This window comes from Suillus plorans (genome assembly GCF_016647745.1).
Source record: "Suillus plorans strain S12 chromosome Unknown HD556scaffold_74, whole genome shotgun sequence".
Taxonomy (NCBI): Eukaryota; Fungi; Basidiomycota; class Agaricomycetes; order Boletales; family Suillaceae; genus Suillus; species Suillus plorans.
In genome coordinates, this window is record NW_024537458.1 from 4,282 (window position 1) to 16,461 (window position 12,180).

A 12,180-nucleotide genomic window follows, 5' to 3' on the forward strand; every position below is an offset into this window, starting at 1 on the left:
CTTAAAGTACACGTAAGTAGAGCATCATAGGTACGTATAATATCGTGACCAAATCGAAGTTGCATACGGATCCGATGATAGAAATGGGAAAGGTTTTCAATAGGAAGTGGGGTAGAATTTATAGTGACTGATTTTGAGAAATTTAAACTCAGGCTGGCAGTATCCGAAGCATCTTGATGTCACAAATGTCGTCATTGATTTCCAGCTCGACTATTCTACATAACTTGGCACTCTCTGAGAGAGGTTTTCGTTTATAGCTGTTTGATAGCTTGAATCAGTCTACACTCAGTAGGGAGGTCTCAACTTTGTAGGCAAGCGGAGTCCCCCAGTTTTGTACTCGGGGGACTCGGTCACATTTTTATTGCAAGCGAAGTCGCGGAATACAAGAAGCGAGACAAACGAGGACTCGGTAAGAATACACTATGAGAGACGGAGGCTCGAGAGACTATTGGTTTTAAGTCCTAAACTCATAGTATTATAGGATACAATTACCTTTCTATACTCAAATAAATAGAATCTAGTGTAGTTTGTACTGTGCAGACTCTAATTCATGGTAATTTCCGAAGGTGATAGGATTGCTTGTATTGATATAAGCACAGTCGAACCCGATAAATATTCGTATGAAATTTACAAGGTTTGTGCTACATATTGGTAATACATAAAGGAATATAAAGATATGTGCGCCTCATATCACCGCGATGGCTTATGCAGTAGCGTTAATAATACGACGGCGAACCCTGTCTGCTTACATCTCTTCGGTATTCCTACACCTCAGCCCCCGCAGTCAGATGTACGGACGCATCACATCATGATCAAAATGCGGACTGAAATAAGTACAACACGCTTACAATAAGTCAGTGTCAGTGTGAGAATTAATCGACACGGTATCAATGTAGTCCATGTAGCGACGCACTTCTTCTGGTAGATGCTGTGGGAGAGTTGGGCGAGGTGATGAATCTGAATCTGTAATGACCCATCAGCGATTTAAGAAAACACTGCGACCAGTTTACGCTTACCGCTGTCAGAATAGGTTGACGCAGGGGAATTTTCAAGGGCCAGTGTATAAACAGCTGCCTCAGCTTGGGCACGGCGCATCGTTGCCCGCAGGAAAATTAGCTCCGATTGAGTACTGCGATGATGCATATGGTATCCTCCAACATCAAGGTACGAGGACATCAGTCCCGTCTGTGTGGACAATTCTACTTGGCGTGCCTTTTGGAAGGCTTCTTGGAGGCACCTGGTAACCCAGGTACTCCGCAGACTGAACGAAGGGTCATCGGACTGCATAGATCGTAAGAATAATCACGCAGATTGGCGATAACACTGACATTAACGGTGACCTGCATTCGTTGTTCAAGATGCGCAAGGGCAAATTGACCAATAGCCGAAGGCGAGCTGAACAGGGGCAAGCTAGTTTCGATTAACGTGATGCTTTTGGGTGGAATGGGGTCGGTTGTTTGCCTCCTTAACCAAGTTTCACACTTGGTCCGCGCAGCTACCGAATAAGTAGCGACAGGTTCGATAACGTGTCGTGAAGTCGCTGAGAAATAGGAAGCGTTGTTGACTGCCACCGCAATAGGACGCATCGCTGAGTCATTAAGTCAGATCACGTTCGCAGTACACAAGTCAATCTCTTACGCATGGCCCAGCGTTGCTCTACATGATCGATGGCCTGGCTGCACAGAGACACTTCCAGCTGGCAACGATCTCTCTTCTCTTCCATGAAATCTCGCTCTATACTCCAGCGGTTTGAGTGATCCTCAACAGTACTTCGCAGTGATTCCTCCCTCTGCGCTTCCAACATACGTCCTCCGACTATTTGCCAAATATCACCCAAATAGACTCTACCTTTAAGTACGAAGTGCAAAAGATACAACTCAGTACGGAGCTACATAAAATATCAGGATATATCAACATCATTGTAAAAAATTTGCACTAACCTTCTCCATCGGTATGAGCCTTATGAAGAATTCGAGCCATCTAACATGAGTTAGAATGTTAGAGAGCTCAAACATGCCAGTTTGAGCAGCTAAGCTGTCGAATGGTGGAAGACAGGAGGGGGCCGGCATGGCAGTTAGAATAAGATGGGTCAATTAGTCTTGTGGGTCATCTTAAGCGAGTTTGTATAGAATTCCAAGGCGGGGAATGCCGGAAGAACTTTAATAATACATTTTGACGGCTGGCCATCAAAAGATCTGGCTGGCGGGTCGATAGATCTGGCTGGCCATCAAAATTAATATCACCCTCCACCTGGTCAAGTGTTGACAGAAACCCGAAGGATTCTAACCAATAAGGGGACGTAAAGATAACAGAAACCAAAAGGTTCAGCAGATGGGAAGGGCGCATTGATAAGTGAATGCCTATATATTGAAACTCAGCCGGACTTCAGCGAGCTTCACGTCGGGCATTGCCGGCTGGGTCTGAATGGTGCACTAATCATTCAGTATATCAACCACATGTCTTTTGGTATCAGTCTCTTTTCCGATTCCCCCCCCCCTCGTATACAGTATACAACGGCTACGGGTAACATATGTTTCGACATAAGTAGATTTACATTACATAATGTGGTTCTCTATATTTAGTGTGAAGGTCAACTCGTCGAACAGTACTACGAGCGTTAGTCTTACAATAACCTAGTAGTAGGCCTGGCAGCAGCTTGGGCGTAGTGCAAACATTTATGTAGTAGATACATCATTACTTCAAGTTACAAGTCCATGGGGCGGGCAAGCAATATGAAGTTCAATCGCTTATATCAATTATCGCCTTTGTTGTGGGCGGACGAGAGGACGATGTACTTGACACAGTCCACAACTTGAAATCCGCAATGCCCACTATGCGCACCGCTATATCTGGCATGACAATCAATATTGTCCACAATCTACACTACCAGTGAGTATTAGCTAATCCAGAATAGTGATTCACTACAAATACTGACTTCGCGCATTAACAGTTTCTCTTTTTCCTACCATTACCTCGATACCGTGACAGTGCATTGATAGCTTCAGAGAACATAAACTATCCAACTGACAATTGAACGTGACATGTGAGGTTTCAAGTTCGCTGCTGTACTATGATCTCCTAGGTTAACATATACACCATAGACATAGTAATACATGACCAAACGCGCCCGATGCAATGATGACGAATCTGCCTCGAAGCGACTCAGGATCGAAGAAGGTAAGCGATGATACAATGTTGTCAGTATCGTTGTTTGATCAAGGATATGTTACAGGCAATCAGACATCACCGGCACTATGCGATAAATATGCATGGGGAGTCCTTCGGCAATTCCTCACCACAGATATGACGATGCCTGAAATGGATGATGCCCTCACATCGTACCTGGGCGATAGATACTTCGCCGACGACTGGGTGGAACCCCGACGTGTGTTGTTCTCTGGTGAAGGAGACGACGCCGAATCCTTGGCCAACCTCGACCGACTTATGGCCATGCACGTGCCCCCTGATCCCCCCTCTCCTACATCAAATGACACTTCCGTATCCATGTCTACATCGAGGACAGACGGCTGCTTGTCAAGTTCACGCAGAAAGCGATCCCGTGTGCCTAAAGTAAGTGAAATACCATTGCTGAGAATGGTATATACTAAAGAGGAAACACAGTCTATTCACAATCCATATATCGTCATCGAAGCTTCTGAAGACGAGGACGAGGATGACGAAGGTGGTGACTTTGAACGGTCGCAGATAGCTATACACGTATCAGGACCATCGGCGAAAGAGAGGTTGGCCAAAAGATTCGATGACTTGGCCAGTAAGTTCGAAGAGAATTCTAGTCACTCGTCGCAAGGTCGCCGTGCTCTCACTTCCAAAGCGGCCTCGATCCCATCATCCTTAACTAACGTTTTGGCACCCGAAAACAAGATGTATTTGCTTGACATTCAAAGTATGTTTATTTTGCATCACTTAGCATACCGCTCATTGTATCACAGGAACTGCTACAGAATACATTGCCGAACACCTTCGGAGCCAAAAGTTTTCCGTTACCTTATCGACTTGGGTAGCAGGGCAACTTTATGTAGTCGCAGATAGCCCCAAAACGATCTGTGAAGCACTGCCTACCTCACACAGTCTCGCCGTGAAGCAATGTCTTCGCATCACGGAGGCAGAACGTGAAGCCGTCGAAGGTTCACTGTTCCGATCTCTTGCCCCTGCTTGGGTGAGGATCAGGCACGGCCCACACAGGGGCTACATAGGCAAAGTAGAGTGCCAGACAGAGAGTTCCGTCAAGGTCTTGGTTCCTCCATTGCGCTTCCCCTATTCAATGCCTCGGGGAACTCGAGCGCTGCTCGATCGATCTCGTCTTCCGACCAATAAGGCTGTTTCTGACATCATTCGTGATGGCAAAGTAGTAGGATGGATATACGAAGAACAAAGCTACTACATGGGTCTCTTACTGAAAGACTTCCACCGCGATAACCTCGAACTTCTTGCCTCCCCTCACATCGACGACATTCGACTCCATCTCGAATCCGGATGGGACAAACCGTTTCTGAAGAACACCGTGGTCTTGTTTTCGATGCAATTTTTGCGCATGGGCGACTGGGCCAGGGTCATTGAAGGCCCTCTCCGTGGAGAGTCAGGTCAGGTTATCTCGACGGACCATACAGTTGGTTCCGCGAGCCTGGATTTTGCGTTTGATGGATGTCCAGAACAAATAGAGGTTCGTTTCGAAGGCATCGAACGAGTATTTCGGGTCGGCGACACCGTCAAAGTTGTAGCTGGTCCGTATTTGGGATTAGAAGGGCACATCATTCAAATGCGGGAGGAAACAGTTGACATCTGTCAAAATATCACCAACGAGCAGGTGAGTCTCGCACAATCACAAAACTGCGAAATTGTCTGACATTTGAATATAGGTGGAAGTTTCTAAGTACTACTTGGATCGGCGTCCCTTGGATCACATCATGCACCCGCAGCTACCAATGCATCAATATCTCGAGCCTCCCCCCGAGTCCGACTCCATCGAGATTGGGGACCACATAGAAGTGCTGAATGGCAAGCACATGGGGAAACGCGGCGTTGTGGACTGGTATTGCAAGGGATCGACTAATCTGTGGTTCCGGGATATCCTCACGGAAGATAGCAGAGAGTCCAGCTCCGGACTCGGCATTATTTCAGTTCCAGTAACAACGGTTCAACGAACGAGCCTCACCCACACTATTCAGTACACAAAGGACAAGGGTTATGATGTGAGGCCTGGAGACGTTGTGACTGTTGCCCGTGGACCGGAGTATCAGGCGAAAGGGGTTGTGCACAGCGTTGATATTCCAAACGCTAGTTTGACCATACTATGTAGTGGTGACCAATCGCTTGTAAGTACAATTCACCTCGTCTCGAACACGTCTAACGCATGCAACAGCTCTGCGTCCCAATCAGATTTGTGACCAAGATACGCAACGCCTTCTTGGATTTGTTCCGGAATGATATCGGCCATGAAGTTTTCGTTATTAGCGGCAATCGGAAAGGCTATCGAGCCACGCTTTACTCTCTTTCCTTTGAGACCTGCACCGTTGCTGTGCATGGGCAGCAGCGGATTAAACTCAAACTTAATGAAGTCGCCACCAGGTGAGTGACACGCTTATTTTGAGTTGTTCTGAAGCTCACGATATTAAGGTATGGAATGAGACTCAACGGTGCGATGCTCGAAGGCCCAGAGTTAGCCTCATTCTGTGAAATGAGGAGGCGATCATACTTGGCACCGCCGCCTCGATCCACTACCCCACCCGTCGAACAAGAAAAAAATCCTTCCAGCTCGTTGGTCTCTCTCGCAGGTCCCAGTCCATCACCATCCAATGAATGGTCTAACTGGTCCGCGAGCTCTGAGGTTGATAAGATATATGACTCTACGTCGAGTGTCAATCCCACCTCGTCAACACATGACCCCTGGGCCGTCGATGCCCAGGACACCGAAGCGGAGAACTCCCCGGACAGTGGTAAGTCCTCAACCTCACCATTCACAATGTCTATTTATTTCATCCCAGGCCCACTGCCGTGGTTGATGTCGAAAGAATTTTCATCGAAATTCTTCACACACCATGTACTGTTGAAGGTGTCGCCAAACTTCCTCCACGGTAGGCTATACAAACGGTTTGTATCGACGGCTTGTCCCGACCCATTCTGCGGTGAGAATGGACCCGCACCTGAGGGTCACGTCGCCGTATTCTGCACATCCAATAGCGCAGGCGCTGCAATCGAACATTATCACATCCCCGCCAGCGATCTGAGCCCGGCTCATCCACGGAAAAAAAATCAACAGTGTCTTGTTCTGGGTGGGGTTCATCGTGGAGCTCTAGGGACTATTGTGAATTGTTGGACCAAGAAAAAGGCTGTTGACCTTAGGATTAGTGCGACTGTTACCATAAATGTGGGTTTCGATCAGTTGTGTCTGGTGGAACCTGCAAAACATATGAAGTGATACATAGCCATAATAAAGTACACGGATCTGATTATTGCCTCTGTTCTTATGTTATGATATAAATTTCAGCTCTGCTTCAATCTACTGTTAATTTGCGAGTTTTTGAGAATATATGTGGTATAATGCAAGTATAATGTCAATCTTTTGTGTCAGCAAAGTTGACACTGAGCGGCAGGCTTACTTTTTTTGTTACTGACGCGCGAGAACACGCGCCCGTAAGATCTGAAATGTTTATGCTTGCTGTACCACACACGCGGGTGACCGAAGATCATTGTCGTTGATAACAGCCAGTGTATTTCTAAGACATTACTATAGAGATATCACAACTACGAGGAAAGATCGTTTAGTGTCAACGTGACGTCAGTTTTGCAACTTGTGATTACTAACGGGCTCTCAGCGCAAAGAACCATCACAAAGTTCCGCATAGGCAGTGGATGACCGTTGCAATAGAAAACTGCTAGCGCGTGACAAGACATTGCCCTGGAACCCTCACAACTATGAGTAATGACCACTCTGGATCAGTATTACACTGGTCTTGTAATTCATGATTGCCATGTCGTTGAAATTGCAAACGGCCATAACAAAGTCAACATTATGCAACAGATGATCACAGGGTCAGCGAGATGCAGGACTTCTTGCAAAAGTTTATCTATCAGGCCTCACAATTATGAGGCATTATGAAACATATATTAGTTCATCAGGGTTACACTGGTCTTGTAATTCATGATTGCCATGTCGTTGAAATTGCAAACGGCCATAACAAAGTCAACACTATGCAACAGATGATCACAGGGTCAGCGAGATGCAGGACTTCTTGAAAAAGTTTATCTATCAGGCCTCACAATTATGAGGCATTATGAAACATATATTAGTTCGTCAGAGTTAAGCCTGTATTGTACTTGCTTGTCCTTGGATAGCACTATGCTTTGTGTATATATTTGTTTGCCATCGGATATAATACAGTAGATTTTTGGTCCGAACTTACCATTTATAGCTACAAAAACCTAGTTCTCGCCGATTCCCTGATGTTGGTCTTTGCTGCATGGTGGATTGATACTGATGGATTTCATGTAGTGTACAACTATAGTAAATGCTTACCTTCAACACGCTCTCCTCTTCAAATCAGCTCTCTGTATCATCACGCTGTCAAAGATACCATCATGATAGTGTTCATGTCATCTGTTCCTCCTACGACACCCTTCATCCAGCCTGTATGGATCGCTATGTGTAATCACTGTGTTCCGAACCTGCCGAATGGCAGGTTCGCAAAGACAATTCAAAGGGTAATCAATGTCGTTGGTATGCAGTGGTATGTGGCTTACCAAATCATCCTCCGAGTCCTCCAATTTGAATGTGCCGTCGATGTATCCAGTCGTCAGGTTGAGCAATGCCTGAGCCAGCCCAGGAGGGCGTCTCTGAAATGGCCGGTCTGGGACATCGGCAAGCCCATCGGCACCTCCAAGTGGAGTATGAATGTTTCTGTATCCGTCACTGTTTCTCACACTTGCTCACTGTCTGCAACAGCGCCAAGGGTACCGACTTCCGCTCACGCTTCCTTCATGTCTGTAATAGTACCAAGGACTTACTTCCATGAACGTTGCGAGTCTTTTTGCTGCCATACAGCAACACAGTGAGCTCATTGCTATGTCATATATTGATTCAGTTCTTGGGATGTACTAAGTTCTAACATCGGCACCTTCAAGCGGAGTATGAATGTTTCAAAAAGGAGCGGGCAGGGAGAGGGGCGGGTAAGGAGATGGGTGAGCAAGGAGAGTGGTGGGCAGAGTTGTGGCGGAGCATGAACGTTTGAACATGCATGTGCAGCATTGTGAGATGTTAGGCGGCGGCGGGCGCGTTGGCGGGATTGATTGACATGGTCGTTTGAAACATTGAACGGAGTTTAAATTCCGCTCAGAGGTGCCGATGTCCCATACTTTCTCCCATACTTTCTCCCGTACTTTCTCCCAGACTGGCCAAATCCCTGACATTCTGCAGCCCAGATCCTCCCACGGCTCTATCGACATCGCACGCTAATCCGACGTGCAGGCCAAATAACAAGTTCCATATGTTTTCGGAGCCGTATGACAGCTTTTGGAGCATTTTGATAATTCCCTTGATGTCTTCCGGTTGTGATTGCCATCTTATGACGCCAGTCGACCGATGCAGAATGCAAACACCAACAGCTCATCCACGGACAACTGACATCTCAGGAACTTCTACAAAACGCCACTCCGTGATAGCACTGGCAGGGGTTGCTAACACAGTTGCAGGTACGGGCACCATGGACATTCCTTCACATGTGCCGTCTCTGTCGACTAAGTGGCTCCATCTCAGCCAGGAAAAGTCCCCCTTCAAGCTGGCTTTGTCCACAAGGTCAGCGAACACTTTCTCCACTGGAAGCCGATAGTTAGGTGTGATTGTCTCTAGATGACACACACCAAGCAGAGAGTACGCCATGTCATGAATGACGGCAGATTGGCGCCTCCACGCGCTCGATACAGCTGTCCCGAGCGGCATGGATACCTTCATTGCGTTCGACATGGAATGAACCGAGTCCCGAAAACTGGATAATTGCCCCAGCAAGTTGTCTTTCTTCGGTGTCACTGCCCGTCGACTAATCGGGTGAGAGATTTTGAGGACGTTGAAAAATGGGAATAGTTTCCTCTTTCTCTCCCACCAAAAACGCTATGCGGTTAAGAACTGCCTCTTGGAACGTCCAGACACGCGTCCACCACCTGCTGCTGAATAGCATGTGCAGCGAACACGTACATCCCGTGCGTGTCTCCAGCATGTTCAAGTGCATGGAACACATCTAAATCTATCATTCCGGTTCCATGCTCTACGACTCTGCTTGTCGTTTGGTCTATCTCCGGTACAAGGAATAACACCGCTGGGGCCCCGCGGTATATATCCGCCATCTTCACAAGCTCAACCATCTTTACTGGTTCGTTGTCCTGGTCAATGCAGATTGCATCGATCCACAGAGCATATGAGGTGTGTTTCGAGAATCGGTCGGCGATGTGTAATGCTTGCTCTGTGACCCGCCTGCCTTCCCATTCTTTGAAAGAAGGACGGGTGTCCCATACGTAACTAATTGCGATATAAGGTTCAGCAGAAGATGCAGAGTCGACCATCTTTCCGTCCCGGATGCAGTTCCGGGGTCGCGCATAGGTCGTAGCGGCCTTGACGTTGCTCCTAGGATTGTCTTCAACTTTGGTTAGCTTCACCACAGGTTTGTGCCATACTCAGCGTTTTTGATAATCCGATGTCATGTCAAGTATGTTGTCTTGCGCTCTGCACCTAGGGATGGCGGCATCATGTTCTATGATCTTCCCGCATTGATGGCGCTCGTTTTCGCACTTCCAAATGTTCATTTGAGAGATTCTGGGACAGGTTGAATGGAAATGTTATCGAATCAAGCGCCGGCGGAGTCACAATGGTACGCAAACTATGGAAAGCCAGACCACCGTGCTCAAGTTTTGCAACTTCGTCTTCTCAGAACCTGCCTATTAAGGCATGTGCTTCCATTGACCTCCGAACACCCCGTATGACCAATAGAAATATTTATTAATTGTTGATTGTCACGGCATGTAGTGCGAAGGAAATCATCACTGTATATGTTGTACATCATTCTCAAGTCCGTGTCAAGAGTAAAGTTACATGAATACAAGAGCATTGTGTTTGCTACTTAAGAGTCCTGAGCTTCGACTGTCTCATACTTCTCCAAACCAGCCCATTCGCAGTAGTCATTGCATATATGCTGCGCCTCGAACATTGTCACCGCAAGCTCTATGTTGCCGTCACCAAAAATATCCTGCCCTCCGCTAACGGAGCTGACCATCATTATAGTAGTGCATCAGTGACAGCCGGAGTAGAAAGAACTTAAGAATATACATACGGGTCCGTCAATATTTGAGGGTCGGTCAGTAGTTCAGTGCTTCCTGAAAGAAATTGATTGGTTTGAACCGAGCTTGTCATCAGTCACATAGTAAGAACTAACACACCTTGGTAGTCAGAGATAAATGCTAAACCACTGGTCTTCACATATTGAACGTGTTGAGTGAATGAGAAGAATACTGCTAAATCATAGCCGTAATCAAGTTCATCGAGCAAAGGGTTAGCATCCATGTTATGGATAAACTTGAGAAACACATTGTCGCCGCCAACAATGAGTTCTTCCAGGAGATAACATGCGCGAATAGGGCATGTCTTCGAGGCTGGCTTGGAAGCCACTGCTGGGCCTTGGACAAATGCCAATGCCAGGCCAGCCTCGACAAAGCGTACTCGAGGAATGGCAAATGGTGGAGGACAAGAGGAAGCAAGGCGGCGATTGATGAAATCATAGGTGAGTTGCAAAAGAGAACTCACCCAGTACAGTACATTTGCTTCTTTAAAGAGCTTAGGCAGTTCGTTGGCCACAGAAAATCTACCGATCTTGAAAGGTCCAGTTGATACACCATGCGGGTATACTTGTTCAAACGGGCGTTTGACTACGATTTCTTGGCGGGCAACCGAACTGAACCCAGAAACCGGAGGGGGAGTAAGTGTGAGCCATCCTTGGTGGGCCGTCTTGAACCCGCCCATCCCAATCATGTTATTGCGAGATACATTGACCGTCAATTGGCCCACCCAGGATTCTGTGGCATCAACTTTAAATGAGCGGTAATCTTCGTTTTGTAAGATCTCCGTTAAAGGATGTTTAGGGATAGGGTAGAAATGGATGGTCTCATTCTGTTTTTCGAATACTACATATGCCATTAGTCCACAACTCAAAGCAAGATGTTAGCTACTATTCTCACCGTTCTTTACATTAAGATTCGCAGCACTGCCAGATCTAAGGGCCGCTTTCAAATTGTCACGGTCAGGTGAGCAGAGCATAACATCTGTGGGGGCAATCTTCTTGCGTGGAGGAGATGGAGGCAAAGCTCTACTACTGCTTTCTGTTCGCACATGAATCCGCTTAGATGTGGCTGGTACTGCCATGCGAGTCTGAGTTGCCAGCATGGATTGTGCAGTGGTATGCTGTGCTGGTTGCATGAGTGCACGACTAGTAGTAGCCTCTTCGATGCCTGTTGACATAGTGGTGTTCCGCGCTGGTCGAATGAGCACGCGATCAATAGTAGCCTAGAAACATTGGTTAGTCATGCTCCGGAGTGATGAGACTAGATTTCACCTGGTGAGCTGTGGGTTGCAAATATTCATGATCCTCAACCCCTGTGCTTTGAACTACATGGGTGTTACCACCCTAAAATGATGACAATAAGTCTCTAGCAATGACAAGGGAAACATTAGTAGGCTTACATCCTCCGCAAGTTGTTCCACCCAGTCTTCGTATTCTAACCACCGTGATTGAGGCGCAACTACCATTAATGAAAATTGTTTTGTCTTGAATACCATTGTCTTTGAATCTTTGCGACCTGCTTGCAAGCACTGCGAGAGAAAGTAAGGTTCTCCAGCTGGGTGGTTTGAGAGATCTACCCATCGCGCATCCCGGACAACAAATTCATCATCGCACCAATTAAACCCAGAGCAAAAGGCCACAATCTTTGGCAGGATGGTGTCGAGAGCGATCACTATAAGTCCAGGTGCGTCAATCCGAGCATCAATATCTTTCATGCCCTCGCAAATATTCTAGAATGCGTGTCATGCGAGTGAATACTAGTAAATAAATTGAATTCTATGATCACATACCCCAATAGTAGTGCCACAGCTACCCTTCCGTCGGGTACCGCTGTTACAATAAC

The 12,180-nt window shown here is 46.8% G+C and overlaps 4 protein-coding genes across 4 annotated transcripts; 1 reads left to right on the forward strand and 3 right to left on the reverse strand.

Annotated features, from left to right (window-relative positions):
• Positions 1-517: 517 nt before the first annotated feature.
• Positions 518-2,069, reverse strand: HD556DRAFT_1312405 (uncharacterized protein; the record flags this gene model as incomplete). Its single annotated transcript, XM_041300652.1, has 7 exons — positions 518-641; positions 849-963; positions 1,017-1,129; positions 1,238-1,281; positions 1,329-1,588; positions 1,639-1,888; positions 1,941-2,069. 7 exons carry the CDS (start codon positions 2,067-2,069, stop codon positions 518-520), a joined length of 1,035 nt encoding a protein of 344 aa, XP_041155116.1.
• A 1,044-nt stretch (positions 2,070-3,113) lies between these two features.
• Positions 3,114-6,245, forward strand: HD556DRAFT_1448317 (uncharacterized protein; the record flags this gene model as incomplete). The annotated part of the gene is made up of 9 exons (XM_041307410.1): positions 3,114-3,177; positions 3,233-3,570; positions 3,622-3,904; positions 3,951-4,825; positions 4,878-5,333; positions 5,381-5,586; positions 5,635-5,954; positions 6,003-6,143; positions 6,199-6,245. The coding sequence occupies 9 exons, from the start codon at positions 3,114-3,116 to the stop codon at positions 6,243-6,245; spliced, it is 2,730 nt and encodes a 909-aa protein (XP_041155117.1).
• Positions 6,246-7,125: 880 nt separating this feature from the next.
• Positions 7,126-9,733, reverse strand: HD556DRAFT_1500557 (uncharacterized protein; the record flags this gene model as incomplete). The annotated part of the gene is made up of 9 exons (XM_041308949.1): positions 9,206-9,733; positions 8,875-9,050; positions 8,640-8,829; positions 8,395-8,576; positions 8,114-8,132; positions 8,023-8,078; positions 7,759-7,892; positions 7,422-7,492; positions 7,126-7,207 (listed from the first exon to the last, which is right to left on the reverse strand). The coding sequence occupies exons 1-9, from the start codon at positions 9,568-9,570 to the stop codon at positions 7,126-7,128; spliced, it is 1,275 nt and encodes a 424-aa protein (XP_041155118.1). The 5' UTR covers positions 9,571-9,733.
• Positions 9,734-10,124: 391 nt separating this feature from the next.
• HD556DRAFT_1246109 (uncharacterized protein) lies at positions 10,125-11,194 on the reverse strand (the record flags this gene model as incomplete). Its single annotated transcript, XM_041298582.1, has 3 exons — positions 10,125-10,260; positions 10,335-10,373; positions 10,437-11,194. 3 exons carry the CDS (start codon positions 11,192-11,194, stop codon positions 10,125-10,127), a joined length of 933 nt encoding a protein of 310 aa, XP_041155119.1.
• Positions 11,195-12,180: the final 986 nt, after the last annotated feature.